Source organism: Hippopotamus amphibius, chromosome 2 (genome assembly GCF_030028045.1).
Source record: "Hippopotamus amphibius kiboko isolate mHipAmp2 chromosome 2, mHipAmp2.hap2, whole genome shotgun sequence".
NCBI lineage: Eukaryota > Metazoa > Chordata > Mammalia > Artiodactyla > Hippopotamidae > Hippopotamus > Hippopotamus amphibius.
This window is the reverse complement of record NC_080187.1, coordinates 22,926,780-22,945,458: the sequence shown is the minus strand read 5'-3', so window position 1 is coordinate 22,945,458 and position 18,679 is coordinate 22,926,780. Positions and strand designations below refer to the sequence as shown.

The window sequence follows — 18,679 nt, the reverse complement described above, 5'->3', positions numbered from 1 at the left end:
TATTAGGAAAAGTTCATTAAAATGCAATCTTACTAAAACATAAATTTAGTGGCATTCCTATTTTATTTTTTAAGGGCAACTGGTTAAAATATCTAAAAGTTTATATGGAAAATTGTATGTCCAAGAATAGCTTTACAAACTGTATGTGTGTGTGTGTGTGTGTGTGTGTGTGTGTGTGTGTAAAACATGGGAGGGTGAAACTTACCTTACCAGATACTAACTTACTTTGAAGCTGCTGAGTCAAAACAATATGACTTAAGAAAACAAAAAATTAAAAATAAAACAATATTATTGTGGTATAGGAATAGACAAATAGATGATCAGATGGATCATAATAGTTCAGAAATAGACCTTTTTATTTCTATTCAGCAGGGAAGTATAGTTAATTTAACAAATAGTGCTGGCATTATTGGTTATCCATTTGGAAGGAAATAAAATTGGGCCTGTATTATACTATGTAAAAGAATTCCACACAGGTTAAAGAAAAGTGATTAAAAAGTATTAGAAGAAAAGTTAGGAGAATAGTTGTGTAACTTCAGGGTAAAAGAGGGCTTCCTAAGCAAGGCAGGAAACCCAGAAATCAAAAAAAGAGATGTATAGGGGACTTCCCTGGTGGTCCAGTGGTTAAGACTCCATATTTGCAATGCAAGGGGCACAGGTTTGATCCCTGATTGGGGAACCAAGATCCCACATACTGCATGGCATGGCCAAAAAAAAAAAAAGATAAAAAAGATAAAAAAGAGAAGATATGTATACTTGATCAAATTAAATTTAAATAAATAAGCAATTTAAGTAAATAATTTAATTATAGAATTTATAATTCTTATATGGTAAAAATGATAAACCAAATAAAAAAGCAAAAGACAGAAAACGTATTTTTTTCATCTTTCATTTTGGATTGCTACAGTTTGCATTCCCTATCCGCTCCAACCCAGGCAACTCCGTCTATTAAAATTGTTGGATCCTTTGCTTTAGGGCAGGCTTATTCTTTGGGAAGAATAACCAGGCTCTTACTGTGAGAGGCAAAGGGTGGGACACCCTGGTGTTGATCCCCAGCCATACACTGAATCTCAGTGACAAGGGAAGGAGTATCTTATGTCCACCCACAATTGGAAGGGACACCTTCCCTTGATGAGTCCTACAAAGTTTGGGCTGGGCCTAGGAACTTGGTTGTAAGGCCATTCAAAAGCCCTCAAAGGTAAGCATCACTATCACCAGCCATAGATCTAAGGGCAAGTAATCCTCCTTAGACCATGAAAAACCTCACGGGGAAATGCTCTCAGAGAAAGAATGGAAGTTTCCATGGCAAGAGCCAACCTGGGAAGTTGGGGCTATTCTAAATAATTCCATGTGATATGGTGTTAGGGAGAGAATCTTGGAGGCTGGACTGACACTTCTGGCCCTGTAACAAGGGCCTATCCAGACCCTTAAGGCTTCTCCTATGGACCAACCCAACCTGTCACGTGACAGTCGCTCCCAGGGAGTTCTGTGCTGAAGCAGAGCTCATTTACTTTATCCTCCATTCCCAGGCTACCAACACAAGACTTGCCTCGCAATAATACCTCTGATGGGCAATAGCACAAGAGGCTGCTCCAGGCCAAGGCAGAATGAACGTGTCCTTAAACACCAAGCATCACTGAGAAATGAAGGCAAGAGGACTCAGACGCTTTAATTCCGTCGTGTGAGAGAGCAGAGGGGTGGGTATTGATAGCTTGGCCCAAGCTTGCTGCAGTCTAGGGCTTGTAAAGAAAATCCTCTCTTCTGCAAGCTGATTAAAGATGGGATCAAGGAGATCTGCAAGCTGGGAAGACAGCCTTACCTTAGTTTAGGAGCACTCCTGCCAAAACTTAAGAAAGCACAACAGAAATTCCAATATAATTTCCAGAAATAGTTTCTCTGAAGTCTGCACCCTCCACACATCCAAGCAAAACCAAACATCCTATAAGGAAAAGTGTAGTAAAAGAGTAAGAGAGCTGGTGTAAAGTCAAGTTAAGCCTATTTCAAAAAAGGAAGATGTGATTAACAGTATCAAATACTAAAGAGAAATCAAAGTGAGGTGATGTCTAAATGTCCTTTGGATATAAGAAGGCAGAGGTCAGTTTTGGTAGTAACAGGGTGATAATTTCAGAAGCCTAGAAAAAGAGAGAAAGTATGCCTGTGGTCTTCAAACATTTTTGCTAAAATAATATCCAAAATCCATGTACCTCCATTTTAGAGTTGACATATAGAAGTTTCATCATAATTTGAGTAGTTGCAAAGAATAAAATTGTATTAGAAATATTGACATTTTAAAATATAATTATCACATCTTTCTTTTAAATGTATTCAGTGGAATACAGGTAGTATAGTAATTAGAAACCTGTAATCATCCATTTAAAAATATACCAACTATCCTTCCAAAATGTACCAGCAATAAAGGAAAGCATTCTTTCTCCCATATGCTGACATTGGATGTTATGAATTCTTTAAAATTTTGCTAATCTGATAGGTGAAAAAACAGTAACTTGTTTTAATTTGCATTTGCCTAATGAATAATGAAGATGCATATTGTTTCAAATGTTTATTGGCTATTTTTGTTTCTTCTGTGAAATATCTATTCATATATTTTGCCCATTTTTCTATTAGGTTGTCTTTTTCGTATTTGTAGAAATTCTTTGTATATTAGGAATGTGAACCCTTTTTCCATCATGTGGGTTGCAAATATTTTCTCGTAGTGGTTTATTTGAACATTTTGTTTATGAAGACAGCATTTACATTGGAAGTTCTTTAACTTTCAATTTTGCCCTAGGTTTTAACTGTCTTGGTGGTGGAGGGTTGACTCTGGTGATCTTCACTTCTGGACTCAAAGGGTCAGACTGAGATGGAGGCTAGTTTCAAAGGCTTGCTGGAGGAAAGGGAGGCAGTGGTTCCTTTAGGAGACAACAAAACAACCCTTTGATATACATCCAGTAAGGTTTTCTATTTCTCTTAAAAAAAAAAAAAAAAAAAGCTTGTGATGTTTAGGTGAATTTGGGAGCTATTTGGATCTTATACCAATATTATGTTAATTAGAATACTTACAAAGATATATACTAGAAGGCAGAATATATATTATGAAAATTTAATATAGAAACACCAAGAACATCAAAGAACAATTGCATTTTCTTTGATATAAGAGCAAATCTAAATCATTTTATTACTGATTCATCACAAAAAAGAATCAAATGTGGCATGTGGCACTATTCTTTCTTTCAAAAAAACCTCAGACGAGTTTGTCCATCGAGTCTACCAGGGACTTTTTCATACACTAGACGTCGTTTTTTGAATTGTGGTAGTTGTGAGCACATGAAATCTGTTGAAAGAAGAAAAAGGAAAATCATTTTATTGCTGATAATAATGTGTCGGTATTTTTTCCCAGCTGTTCAAGTGGATCCTGTCCCTTCATCATCTATTTATAAAATTTCCAAACTGAGATAAAATAATTATTTTTTTCACAAGGAAAAGATTTTTTTTAATTTAAAATTGGAGATTTTAACAGGCCACAGTCTTAAAATAATAATTATTTTAATTTTTTTAGAATTACATCACCTTTTAATTTTATGGCATCCACATTTAAATCTGACAGTTTTCTAACCAAAACCAACATAGATTCTGAATTTCATTTTTTTTAACTACATAGTTAATTTTATAACACCCTTTGAGAAAATTAGGCAGAATTTAGGAGTTAAGAACTACAGTTGGAAGGCATTACAGAAATTAACGTAATATGCTGTATTGTTAATGAATTACATCAGGAACTCATAAACTTTGCCACTTCAGTGTTTTATATTTTTTGAAATGATTATTAAAAATTACTTTTTTTAATATAAATGTCCCTGTTCTTAAAGGCCCAATACTGATTAGTGTTAGATACACCTATTTGTATGCTCCTGCCTTGCACAAACAAATAAATCTCCCTGGACTTTAGACTCTTGCTTTCAAGTTTTCCTTCATTAAGCCTGTTTCTTAATGTATATCTGTAATGTTGTGAAATTTATCCTGATCTGTGATAGGTGGTGTTCATGTATAGACTCACCTTTTATGATTGTATTATATATGACACAGTAGCCTGAAATATTCTAGATTTGGATGCTTACAGAGATTGATTGGTTAAATCAGTAAAAAGGGAGGCTAAAATATTTTAAATGGTAGTAATTATTCCTGGCCATATAATCTCAATTGCAAGAGTTGGATGCCATTATAAGCAAACTCAAAAGGCAATGCAATGATAATATTGTCATAGAGACCACAAATATACATTCAGGACAAGTGGAAAATTATTTTGAGGTTATACCAATGGCTCTGGACAAATTTTCTAGGGCTACATCAATATGAATTCAAAAAGTGTTATATCTTTTTTTTTTAAGCTCTTTATTGGAATATAATTCCTTTACACTGTTGTGCCACTTTTTGCTGTACAACAAAATGAATCAGCTGTATTTATACATATATCTTCACAACCCCTCCCTCCTGCGACTCCTACCCACCCTCCCTATCCCAGCCCTCTAAGTCATCACCCATCATCGAGTTGATCTCCCTGTGTTATGCAGCAGCTTCCCACTAGCTATCTATTTCACATTTGGTAGTGTACATATGTCAGTGGGACTCTCTCACTTCGTCCCAGCTTCCCCTTCGCCCTCCCCACCCCATGTCCTCAAGTCCATTCTCTGTATCTTTATTTTTGCCCTGATACTGGGTTCATCAGTACCATTTTTTTAGATTCCATATATATGAGTTAGCCTATGGTATTTGTTTTTCTCTTTCTGGCTTAAAAAGTGTTATATCTTAAACAACATATTTGGAGGTAATGATGTACTGTGGAAACCCACAGGAAAAAAGTCAAGTTGTCATAGTGACAATGAAGATGCTAACACCAAAGATTCCTGTTAACTGTTTGAATGAAATTATTTTATAAAAATAATTAGAAAGTGGAGAGGAGAAAAGATGGCGGCGAGGTAGAGAGACGTGGAGTGCATCCCTCCCCACAGATGCATTGGGAATGCATGGAAGGACGCAGTAATTCCCACAGAGAACCAGCTGAACACCAGCAGACGACCTCGGACACCAGATAGGACTGCGAGGAGCCCGACATAGCCGGTAGGGAGGCATCTATGACGGCTCAAAGAGGGTGAAGCGGCGGAGCTGTGGCAGACGGGAGGGAGTGAGAAACATACGGAGGGTCCGCAGCGCAGCTCAGCGTTCCCAGACCGAGACATCGATCCGCAGCTGAACGGAGGGTCCAGGAGCGGGAGTGTGGGAACCGGAGAGCTGGTTCAGGGTGAGAAACATTGTTGCCGGTAGGGTGACGGACCGAGAGGACAGGAGGGAGGAGGCCCGCGGAGAGGAGTGCCCGTCCCTGAGAGCTGCCCGGCCATGATGGCGGCTGGAGGCTGCAGGCTCACGGGCGGGGGGGAGGAGCCGCACGCCTAGCCTCTCTCTCTCTTTCGCCTAGCCTCTCTCTCTCTTTTGCCTAGCCTCTCTCTCTCTTTCGGAGCCTCTGCAACTGGCAGTGGAGAGACGCCCCATGGGCCACCTAAGGTGCTCAGGGATAACAAGCACCCTCAGGCACTCGGGCGGGGCTAGATTAAAACCCCTTGCAACGCCAGCAGCAGGGAGGCTGCCGAGAGAAAAAAAAAAAAAAAACAGCAGCAACCAAAAAAATAAACCCGAGAGAGGCCCAACTCTAAGACTTTCTGTTTACGCCTGAGCCACCAGTGCCCTCTGCAACAGGCACCTCCGAGCCTGACTGAAATAACAGTGCGCCACTGCTCACTCACTCCCAGGAGAAGGAGCCACTATTGTACCCTCTCCCTCCCCACACACCCACGCTTACAGACGAACAATAAAGGAACCTCTGCTGGTCACAGAATAACGCAAAAAAACCCAAGGCAAGGAGAAGGACACTTACAGCTGAGACGCTAAGGAAACAGAAATAGTAGTATCAATACCTATTGAACTGGTCCATTCTGGGATCAGTTCTGGATTTTTTTTTTTTTCTTTTTCTCTCTCTCTCTTTTTTTTTTTTCTTTATTAAATACGATCTTAGCCCTAAGGGATCTACAAGTTTTATAACATAATTTTTTAATGATTTTTTTATTCTTTTTTTTTTTTTTTTGCCTTTTTATATACTTCTATATCTAGCTAAGTTTTTGGTAGTACGGACAATATATCTCTCATACTTTCCTTTCATCCCTATCTTTTATACATTTCTATTCCTTTCTTTTTATTTGCATATTTCCAACCACATTACGCTCTTCTGTTCCCCTTTCTTCCAGCCATTTTAAGTTTATTTTATCTTAACATACTTATAAGCAACACTATCGGTCTGCTCAGACTCCTTGCTCTATTCTCCAGATGATGCACTGCCTTGGTATTTAATATTAGGCTTTTGTCTTTATCTTAGTTCTTAGTACAGTTGCCTAATTACATTCTGAGAATCTCCATTCTCTCTGGTGGTACTCTAGCTCTTTTCTATATTTGATCCTAGCTTACAAAATCTCCCTGGATTGATGTTTGTATGTGTAGGGTGTTATTTGTTTGTTTGTTTGCTTTTGCTTTTGTCTCTGATTTGTTCTGTTTCAGTTGTCAATTTCTGTTGGGTTTCTCTTTGAATATCTGATAGCACACTGGGGTTCTGTCAGGTCTTTCTAGAGCCTTATGTCCTAATGGATTCAGTAATTGTGTGTCTTATATATGTATGTGTTTCCTAGACTTAATATTCGTTTAATCCAATACTTGGACATTAGTCTGAGGCTTGGACAGTCTTCTATAAACACCTCTATCGCCAGGACAAGCAACCCCAAAAGTTTGGACAACCACGAGGAAACAAAGAAACCCCATGCAGGCAAAGGAGCAGGAAAAAAACCCACAAGACCAAATAAATGAGGAGGAAATAGGAAAAATGCCTGAAAAAGAATTTAGAGTAATGATAGTAAAAATGATACAAAATCTCGATAACAAAATAGAGAAAGTACAAGAAACAGTTCATAAGAACTCAGAAAAACAAACAGCAATGGATAACAAAATAACTGAAATTAAAAATACTCTAGATGCTATAACCAGCAGAATGACTGAGGCAGAAGAACGAATAAGTGAGTTGGAAGATAGAATGGGGGAAATAACTGCCACAGAGCAGGAAAAAGAAAAAATAATAAAAAGATTAGAAGACAGTCTCAGAGACCTCACTGATAACATTAAGCGTACCAACATTCGAATTATAGGCATCCCAGAAGAAGAAGAAAACAAGAAAGGGTCTGAGAAAATATTTGAAGAGGTTATAGTGGAAAACTTCCCCAACATGGGAAAGGAAATAATTCACCAAGTCCAAGAAGCATAGAGAGTCCCATACAGAATAAACCCAAGGAGAAATACACCGAGACACATATTAATCAAACTAACGACAATTAAACACAAAGAAAAAATATTAAAAGCAGCAAGAGAAAAGCAACAAACAACATATAAGGGAAAACCCATCAGGATAACAGCTGACCTTTCCACAGAAACTCTGCAGGCCAGAAGGGAATGGCAGGATATCCTGAAAGTCCTGAAAGAGAGAAACCTACAGCCAAGAATACTCTACCCAGCAAGAATCTCATTCAGATTTGAGGGAGAAATCAAAAGCTTTCCAGACAAGCAAAAGTTAAGAGAATTCAGCACCACCAAACCAGCCTTACAACAAGTGCTAAAGGAACTTCTCTAAGTAGGACACACAAGAAAAGGAAAACACCTACAAATACAAACCCAAAACAATTAAGAAAATGGTCATTGGAACACACATGTCAATAATCACCTTAAATGTAAATGGATTAAATGCTCCAACCAAAAGACACAGACTGGCTGAATGGATACAAAAACAAGACCCTTCTATATGCTGCCTACAAGAAACCCACTTCACACCAAGGGATACATATAGACTGAAAGTCAAGGGATGGAAAAAGATATTCCATGCAAATGGAAGTCAAAAGAAAGCTGGAGTAGCAATACTCATATCAGACACATTAGACTTGAAAGTAAAGACTATGACAAGAGACAAGGAAGGACACTACATAATGATCAAGGGATCCATTCAAGAAGAACATATCACAATGGTAAATATCTATGCCTCCAATATAGGAGCACCTCAATACATAAGGCAAATGCTAAGAGCTATAAAAGGGGACATCGACAGTAAGACAATAATAGTGGGAGACTTGAACACCCCACTTACATCAATGGACAGATCATCCAAACAGAAAATCAATAAAGACACACAAGCTTTAAATGACACAGACCATCTCGACTTAATTGATATTTATAGGACATTCCATCCAAAAACGACAGACTACACGTTCTTCTCAAGTGCACACGGAACATTTTCCAGGATAGATCACATCTTGGGTCACAAATCAAACCTCAGCAAATTCAAGAAAACTGAAATCATATCAAGCATCTTCTCAGACCACAACGCCATGAGACTAGATATCAATTACAGGAAAAAAACTGCAAAAAATACAAACACATGGAGGCTAAACAATTCACTCTTAAACAACCAAGGAATCACTAAAGAAATCAAAGAGGAAATCAAAAAATATCTAGAAACAAATGACAATGAAAACACAACAACCCAAAACCTATGGGATGCAGCAAAAGCAGTTCTAAGAGGGAAGTTTATAGCAATACAGTCCTACCTTAAGAAACAAGAAAATGATCGAATAAACAACCTAACCTTACACCTAAAATAACTAGAGAAAGAACAAAGAAACCCTAAAGTGAGCAGAAGGAAAGAAATCATAAAGATCAGAGCAGAAATAAATGAAAAAGAAAGGAAAGAAACCATAAGAAAAATAAATAAAACTAAAAGCTGGTTCTTTGAGAAGATTAACAAAATTGATAAACCATTAGCCAGACTCATCAAGAAAAAAAGGGAGAAGATGCAAATCAATAGAATTAGAAATGAAAAAGGAGAAGTAACAACGGACACCTCAGAAATACAAAAGATCATGAGAGACTACTACAAGCAACTATATGCCAATCAATTGGATAACTTGGAAGAAATGGATACATTCTTAGAAAAATACAATCTTCCAAGACTGAACCAGGAAGAAATAGAAACCATGAACAGACCAATCACAAGTACGGAAATTGAGGCAGTGATTAAAAATCTCCCAACACACAAAAGCCCAGGACCAGATGGGTTCACGGGCAAATTCTATCAAACATTTTGAGAAGAGTTAACACCTATCCTTCTCAAACTCTTCCAAAATATTGCAGAAGGCGGAGCACTCCCAAACTCATTCTACGAGGCTACCATCACCCTGATCCCAAAACCAGGCAAAGATGTCACAAAAAAAGAAAACTACAGACCAATATCACTGATGAATATAGATGCAAAAATCCTCAACAAAATACTAGCTAACAGACTGCAACAGCACATTAAAAAAATCATACACCATGATCAAGTGGGGTTTATCCCTGGGATGCAAGGATTCTTTAATATATGCAAATCAATCAATGTGATACATCATATCAACAAATTGAAGGATAAAAACCATATGATGATTTCAATAGATGCAGAAAAAGCTTTTGACAAAATTCAACATCCATTTATGATAAAAGCTCTCCAGAATATGGGCATAGAAGGAAATTACCTCAACATAATAAAAGCCATATATGCAAAACCAAAAGCCAACATCGTTCTCAATGGGGAAAAACTGGAAGAATTCCCCCTAAGAACAGGAACAAGACAAGGGTGTCCATTCTCACCACTATTATTCAACATAGTTTTGGAAGTTTTAGCCACAGCAATCAGAGAAGAAAAAGAAATCAAAGGAATCCAAATTGGAAAAGAAGAAGTAAAATTGTCACTCTTTGCAGATGACATGATATTATATATAGAAAACCGTAAAGACTCTACCAGAAAACTGCTAGCACTCATTGATGAGTTTAGTAAAGTAGCAGGATACAAAATTAATGCACAGAAATCTCTTGCATTCCTATACACTAACAACGGAAGAGCAGAAAGAGAAATTAAGAAAACTCTCCCATTCACCACTGCAACAAAAAAAATAAAATACCTAGGAATAAACCTGCCTAAGGAGGCAAAAGATCTGTATGCAGAAAACTTTAAGATATTGATGAAAGAAATCAAAGATGACACAAACAGATGGAGAGACATTCCATGTTCCTGGATTGGAAGAATCAACATCGTGAAAATGTCTGTACTACCCAAAGCAATTTACAGATTCAATGCAATCCCGATCAAATGACCAATGGCATTTTTCACAGAACTAGAGCAAGAAATCTTATGATTTGTATGGAAACGCAAAAGACCCCGAATAGCCAAAGCAATCTTGAGAAGGAAAAATGGAGTTGGTAGAATCAGGCTTCCTGACTTCAAACTATACTACAAGGCCATAGTGATCAAGACAGTATGGTACTGGCACAAAAATAGAAAGGAAGATCAATGGAATAGAATAGAGAACTCAGAAGTAAGCTCAAACACATATGGGCACCTTATCTTTGACAAAGGAGGCAAGAATATACAATGGAAAAAAGACAGCCTCTTCCATAAGTGGTGCTGGGAGAACTGGACAGCAACATGCAAAAGAATGAAATTAGAACACTTCCTAACACCATACACAAAAATAAACTCCAAATGGATTAAAGACCTACATGTAAGGCCAGACACTATAAAACTCCTAGAGGAAAACATAGGCAGAACACTCTATGACATCCATCAAAGCAAGATGCTTTTGGACCCACCTCCTAGAATCATGGAAATAAAATCAAGAATAAACGAATGGGACCTCATGAAACTTAAAAGCTTTTGCACAGCAAAAGAAACCATAAACAAGACTAAAAGGCAGCCCTCAGAATGGGAAAAAATAATTGCCTATGAAACAACGGACAAAGGATTAACCTCCAAAATATACAAGCAGCTCATGAAGCTTAATACCAAAAAACCAAATAACCCAATCCACAAATGGGCAGAAGACCTAAATAGACATTTCTCCAAAGAAGACATACAGATGGCCAACACACACATGAAAAGATGCTCATCATCACTAATCATCAGAGAAATGCAAGTCAAAGCCACAATGAGGTATCACCTCACACCAGTCAGAATGGCCATCATCACAAAGTCTGGAAACAACAAATGTTGGAGAGGGTGTGGAGAAAAAGGAACTCTCCTGCACTGTTGGTGGGAGTGTAAGTTGGTACAGCCACTATGGAAAACAATTTGGAGGTTCCTTAAAAAACTACAAATAGAACTACCATATGATCCAGTAATCCCACTCCTGGGCATATACCCAAAGAAAACCATAATCCCAAAAGAAACTTGTACCATAATGTTTATTGCAGCACTATTTACAATAGCCAGGACATGGAAGCAACCTAAATGCCCATCAACAAATGAATGGATACAGAAGATGTGGCATATATATACAATGGAATATTACTCAGCTATGAAAAGGGATGAGATGGAGCTATATGTAATGAGGTGGATAGAACTACAATCTGTCATACATAGTGAAGTAAGTCAGAAAGAGAAGGACAAATATTGTATGCTAACTCACATATACGGAATCTAAAAATGGTACTGATGAACTCAGTGACAAGAACAAGGATGCAGATACAGAGAATGGACTGGAGAACTCGAGGTATGGGAGGGGGCGGGGGGTGAAGGGGAAACTGAGACGAAGCGAGAGAGTAGCACAGACATATATATATTACCAACTGTAAAATAGTCAGTGGGAATTTGTATAACAAAGGGAGCCCAACTCGAGGATGGAAGATGCCTTTGAGGACTGGGGCGGGGAGGGTGGGGGGGACTCGAGGGGGGGGAGTCAAGGAAGGGAGGGAATATGGGGATATGTGTATAAAAACAGATGATTGAACCTGGTGTACCCCCCCCAAAAAAATAAAAATAAAAAAAAATAAATAATTAGAAAGTGGAAAAAAGCAGTATTTGCATACTAACATAATATGATATGATTCTAAAATATATTTATATATTTATTTCATTAATGAATTAAAATATAGGTAGACATTGACTATTTCATCCATATCCCTAAAACCTTAAATATTAAAATTTATTAAAAAATAATTTCTGAGATCTTGTCATTGAGAAAGTGGATTATCTCACACATTGGGATGTCCTGTGTTAAAAAAATATATAGTAATTCACATGCTTAATTTGTTCCAAGGTGGAAAAAAGATGAAATTTTCATCTAGATCATTTATAAGGCTGGAATAACCTTCATGTCAGAAGGTGATGGAGAACAAATAAAGAACACAATAAATTAATTTTGTTATGAATGTAGATATGAAAATCAGATATTAATAACCATATTCAATAGCATATTCAAAAAAATCATTCCTTAAAAGCCAATTAGGTTTATCACAGAAACAACAAAAATGATTATTAGTAAACCTGTAAATATTGACATTAATGTCAACGGAGAAAACATGTTTGATTTTCCCCAATAGGAACCAAAAAGAGTTTCAATAAAATTCAGCATCTATTCCTCACAAAAGTTCTTAAGGGATAGAATATTTCCCCTTAAAAGCAGGAACAAAACAAGTTATGACTATTAAATGGGACCAAATCCAAGTTTTGTGAATCCTGGGGCTTACATAGTTTGGGGGGTCCTCTTTTAATAAAACAAAGAATATAAGATTTTCTAGGCCCCTTTTGGCCTCACAAAATGGCCTGTGCAAAAGAAGTTTTGAAGCTTCCAGCTTCTCCTTTCTTTTCGTTTTTTTCCCCATCATACTAAGGCCACCTTTGTATGGCCATAAAAACTTAATATTTTGTTCTAAATGCTTAGGCCAAGGCAATAAGAAATGACACCGAAATAAAAGGTATAATTATCAGAAATGAAAAAATAAAATTGTTCTTTTAAAAACTGATATGACTAAATGTTCAGAAACATCAACTGTAAAAGAGAGCCAATAGTAATATCTATTTAATAGGATTGTCACAATTAAATAATCCACATAAAGGGAATATAATAAGCTCTTAATAAATGTTAGCTCATTAAATATTCCTGTTTGACAAAGAGGCTACTTTTTCTAACTCACTAATTTCTTTATTTAATCTTTGTTAATTTGTCTTCTGCTTGACTTCCATTTGTCCTGTGTTTTTATTTGTAACTTCTTAAGTTAAATGCTTAGTTCATCTAAAGCTACAAGAATTTGACATATTTTCTTTGCCTTTATTTTCTTAAAAATCTATAATTAGAATTTTGCTTTTTCTTTTATTGAAGATTCTTAAGTGTAGTAATTAAAACAAAAATATTCTTTTAATTTGGAGATGAGTTTTAAAATTACATTAGAGAGTAGTTTTATCAACTATTAGATAGTATTACCTGTTAATGATTTCTTGTCTCCTGTATTAGATGAAGATTCAGAGTGCCTTTTCTGTCCTAAACATTTTCCAGCTCTTTCGTAGAAATAAAGACTGTTGAATCCTTTCTGATTTACATTAGAATTAGAAGCACAAGATAAATCCAAACTGGGGACAGATGGTAATTCTTTCCAGAAAATCTTTTTAGTCCCAGCATTTGAACTTTCACATATGAAGCCTTCTAACTCATCCGATAGACATTTTTGCTGATTAGTAAATAAATTATCTTTCTGAGAGTACCATCTGTCACATGTATTCTGCTCTGCACTATACTGTAATTTGAATGGGTGATTCTGTTGTTCCCGTGCATTTCTCTTAAAGTCCCAATGAAGAGGAGATTGAGAACCCTCTAGTGAAAAGATGGGGGCAGACAATTCTTTGTTTGTAGGTCCTTTTGCTCCTTGTGTTCCCTTTTTCTGATAATTTATGAAATTATCAGAAAAAGGGGTAACTCTCTTCTGATTATCAGTTGGTGACATTATGGTTTCACAATTCATTTCTGTTAGACCCAAAGAAAAGACATCTGACTCCGAATCATTATGGTTCAGAAAGGAATTACCAGACACATTCCTTGCTTCTATATTAGTTAGGAAAGAATTATTCTGCACTATGTTAGGGTTACAACTGGACTCCTTCCAGTAGCTGGTCTGACTGTAAGAGGTCACAGGTGGTAAAATGCATGGCATTTCTTTTAGTTCCATAAGGGAAGAGTTATAATTTGAAGTGGTGTTTTTGTCTTCATGCACTGTCTCTCCTAAGTCTGAATATTGGTAATATTCATTATATTCTTGAATGACAGAATCTGAAGAGCCAGAAGCTGAACTCTGAGAAGTAAAGGTACAAGTCTGATTCCTGTTTTCCTGAGGTGATGGCATTTGAGGTGATTTTGTTATGGAAGGACTAATCTTGAATAAGGAAGTGATGCCACAAAAATGCTAAAAAAATTTAGAAATTAATTAGTATAATAAAAATACAACATAAACATCAGTCAAGTAAATATAAATAGTGATGCTTATCTAAATGGATATAAGGAAAAATATAAATAAGTAGTCCATTCAAAGGTATTATACGGATCCATGTAATGAGAACATAACATGATGAGGCTCCATTAAAAGAAAAACTTATTGTAATTTGCATCTATTTTCTAATCACTTAAAATAAACACTAGTTACACAAGTTATACATGAATACTATTTCCTTCATAAAAATTAAAGACTTACTGATAAGGCTCCAGTTCTCTTTAGCTTCTACTATAGTGAAGGGCATCAGGATTGTTTGGAAGAGATAATGTAAACGTACATCAATAGAGGGTGTAATTGAATACCTGTGGGCACTATAACACTTCTAAATGATCTGAAGTGTGATAAACGATCTGTACTGAATTATCTATATGACAGCTTCAAAATGTATAATGTGATTGACAATGAGAATTCTATGTGAAATTTAGCTTAAGTAAATTATTTTTTCGCTCTGTGAAGTCCAAAACAATCTTGGATACCTTCATTTTGAAAACGCTTATGGTAAAAATAGATACTCAAATGGAAAGGAAATAAACTCATAGAAGATTATGGATCTCAAATAACTAACCTTTAACACTTTTTCTGGAACTTCAGGTAGGAGTTCCTGAAGTTGACAAAGATTTGCTAATAATATCCAGTTCAGTGAAGGTCCTTTATTTAACATGAGCTGAGCCACCAATGGATTAACACTTGGAAAATCAAGTAAATGCATTTCTTCCTAGAAAAAAGTTTAAGGAATAATCAGCCGGTGGTCTTTTTACTCTACTCACTCTAGCAGGTTAAAAATTTTGTCTTTGTACCTACCATTCAATTTGAGATGCTTGGGAAAAAAAAGTATGGTCAGCAGGGGAAGAAACTTTTTGTCAGTAAAGATTCATACACCCAGAATTGGGAAAGATCTTGAAGTTCCTTCAGTCTAATCACTCATCCAAAGAGATTCATTACAGTTCATTTCCTTCTAATGACAATTGTTTTATCTAATGACACTTCTTCTAATGAGAAACCTTTTATTTAGGGCAGCGGTCCCCACCCCCTAGACCCCAGCCACACGGCAGGAGGTGAGCCACGTTCCAGTGGAAGCTTCATCTGCCGCTGCCCGTCGCTGGCATTACCACCTGACCCATTCCTCTCTGCCCCGTCTGTGGAGAAATTGTCTTCCATGAAACCGGTCCCTGGTGCCAAAAAGGTTGGGGACCACTGTTTTAGGAGACTTGGTTATATAGCTCAAGATTTCTTTAGCTTTCCCTTTGTTGACCGTATCCTATCATGGTTTGGTTAAGATGAACCATGTTATGATATCTAATAGATGTTATAATTTCAGGAAAGGCTTATTGCGAAAAGTACAGGAAGAATTACTATCAACCAGAACAGACCTTGACAGTCTAAAAATATACATTTTCAGAGAGACTTCATAACTCTAGAAATATAGCAGCCACCTTTATTGCCAAATTTCTTTTTTTTTTTTTTCTGGGTTACACTGGCTTTTTGCACCCTCTTTGACTTTGTCAAATAACAGACATGTGAGTAGATTGGATGTGTCTTTGTAGGAAGGAAATTGCACATACATACATACATGTCATAATTATACCCATATTTGCTGATAGTACTATGTTCTGTTAGGCATGTAAAAGTCCTATGATTTAATATATATGAATATTTTATTTATTTGTTTTATAATTTTATTTTTTGAGTAGGTAAAACAGTCAAATGGTTCAAGATTTAAAAAGCTCTAAAAGATATACAGTGAAAAGTCCCATTCCTACTCCATTACTTCAGTTCTCTCTGGAGATAATCAATGTTATTTCTTGGTACCCTTCCAGAGATAGTTTATTCATTTACAAACAAATACATATAAATATTAATTTCCCCTTGTTTTACACAAATGGTAGTGTACCGCATGCTCTGCCCTGCAACTTTCATGTTTCACTTAGCAATACATTTTGAAGGCCATTCCAAGTTAGCACATAACGATCTTCATCGTTCTTTTTTCACAGCTTCAGGATTTGAGTATATTAAAAATAAATGTAACAGAAACACTAGGTTGCTATGAGAACCTGGAAGTATTTATGCTTAAACAAAAGGAATTTCTGAAAATTAACTATTTAGGGACATCCCCGGTGGTCCAGTGGGTAAGCTTCTGAGCTCCCAATGCAGGGGGCCCAGGTTTGATCCCTGGTTGGGGAACTAGATCCCGCATGCATGCCACAACTAAGAGTTTGCATGCTGCAATTAAGAAGTCCGCATAACACAACAAAAGGTCCCATATGCCACCACTAAGACCCAGCACAGCCAAAATAAACAAATACATAAATAAATAAATATTTAAAAATTAACTATTTAATCTTGTAACTGTTTCATAACTCTACTTTCACTTTCAGTTATATAATTGAATTACTGAAAAATCATGGAATGATAGAATTTTGCTATTCTCATATCTACTATTCTTGAATACTGAAATGCAGGAATTAGAAAAATTATTATATTTTAAAAACATTAGATACTGAAACCATTAGCTCACACTATAATAAGTTAGATTTGAAAGTTCATTATAAAAGATCCCATTAAAATAGTTCTATGAAATTGAAAAATACTCATAATTCTGGAAAATTGTCTAAATAAATGCTGTGCATTATGGCTGCTGTTACATACGTTCATGCAAGCATGACAGAACAAGAAAATGCTACCAGAAACAGAATTCAAGTACATGTATTTATATTTGTTTTGCAAATATCTAATTTATATATTAGGAAATAAACCTTAGATGGTGAAACTTCAAGCCAGGATTTATCCAACCATTCATGAGGATCTCTCTTCGAGGTCATTAAATTGTGGTCAGCAATTTGTCGAATTATCATTGCAGTCTCTTCCACTCCTGGGGCAATTATAAGCTAAAATATATTTTTTATGTTAGGTTATAGGAAATACCAGGAAGCAAAATATATCACTTATTTTTTTTTAATTTATTTATTATTTTTTTGAGGTATACCAAGTTCAATCATCTGTATTTATACACATATTCCCATATTCCCTCCGTCCCTCGACTCCCCCCCACCCTCCCCGTCCCAGTCCCCTAAGGCATCATCCATCCTCGAGTTGAACTCCCTTTGTTATACAGCAACTTCCCACTGGCTATCTGTTTTACAGTTGGTAGTATATATATATGTCTATGCTACTCTCTCACCTCACTTAAAAATTGTTTGCAATTAGGAGAAAAAGCCCCCAGCAGATTCTAATCTTTGAATACTACTTTAGATATAATTTACTAATTTATCTATGTGAAATCCAAGACATTTTATTTGTGAGGATAAACAGTCTACTTTCCTTCTTTAAATATGATATCCTCGTAGTATCTAATTTTTGGAACTAAATTGTTCTTCCTCGCTCCCATTTGGCATTTATTAATAAAGTCTTTTAAACATACTTAGTGTGTTATTTCACCTGTATTAGAAAGAAAGCAATTTGGATGTTACTAGCAATATTTAATATTTTGCTTTTTGTAGGTTAAGCCTAATAGTTCTCAAATAAAAATAAGAAAAAAATATAGTGCAAGACTTTTCAAAAACGAAGTTGAAAAATATATTTACAGATTCATTTGATGCTGTATTGAGAAAGAAAAATATGTTTTGATTTAGAGTATTTTGGGAATTGTTCACCCAATCTTGGACTATCTGATGGTAAGACCTCTGCCAGAAAATGTGTGATATGTGTGTGTTAAAATTTACTCTGAAAAGAATTTCTTAATATCCCCTACTTCCTGTCCGTCACTTGTGTTTTCCTCCATGCCCTTCTCTCCTCTGAAATGCCAGCATTTTCCTTCCCCTTTCATTTCTATTTTTATCTTCTTCTTCATCTATTGGATTCAGTTGAAGGAAAGATAGTTCATGGGTTAGCAGTTTAATGTAGATAGAGAATACTGCCCTAAACAATCATATCTTAAAAATATAAATATTCTGTCATGTAGTGGAAATTTAAGAAACAAAGACTGTACAAACCTCACAAAATAATTATGACTTTTTTTTTTCTTTCACAAGAATAACAAATATAAAACTGCTAGCGTATACCTAGGGGTATATGCATGCTAAAGAAGGATTTTCTTTTCATATTAAATATACAGAGTACACAGAAATACACTGATTCCAAATTCATTTTACTAAAAGCTTTGGACATTTTGAGAAGATTTGAGACTTTCATTTAAATATAAATTTTATTTTAAAGGGCATAATTTTAAAATGGTAATAAATATTACCTTAACCTA

The 18,679-nt window shown here is 35.9% G+C and overlaps 1 protein-coding gene across 1 annotated transcript in view; it reads right to left on the bottom strand.

The window, feature by feature from the left end:
• Positions 1 to 3,147: 3,147 nt before the first annotated feature.
• The window catches only part of SHOC1 (shortage in chiasmata 1), a 93,214-nt gene continuing 77,682 nt past the window's right edge, over positions 3,148 to 18,679 (bottom strand). Inside the window, exons 28-31 of the mRNA XM_057725100.1 lie at positions 17,181 to 17,312; positions 14,993 to 15,142; positions 13,368 to 14,340; positions 3,148 to 3,331 (exon numbers count right to left, since the gene is read on the bottom strand). Coding sequence (XP_057581083.1) covers positions 3,231 to 3,331; positions 13,368 to 14,340; positions 14,993 to 15,142; positions 17,181 to 17,312 — 1,356 coding nt within the window. The 3' untranslated portion in view covers positions 3,148 to 3,230. The remainder of the gene's footprint in view (positions 3,332 to 13,367; positions 14,341 to 14,992; positions 15,143 to 17,180; positions 17,313 to 18,679) is intronic.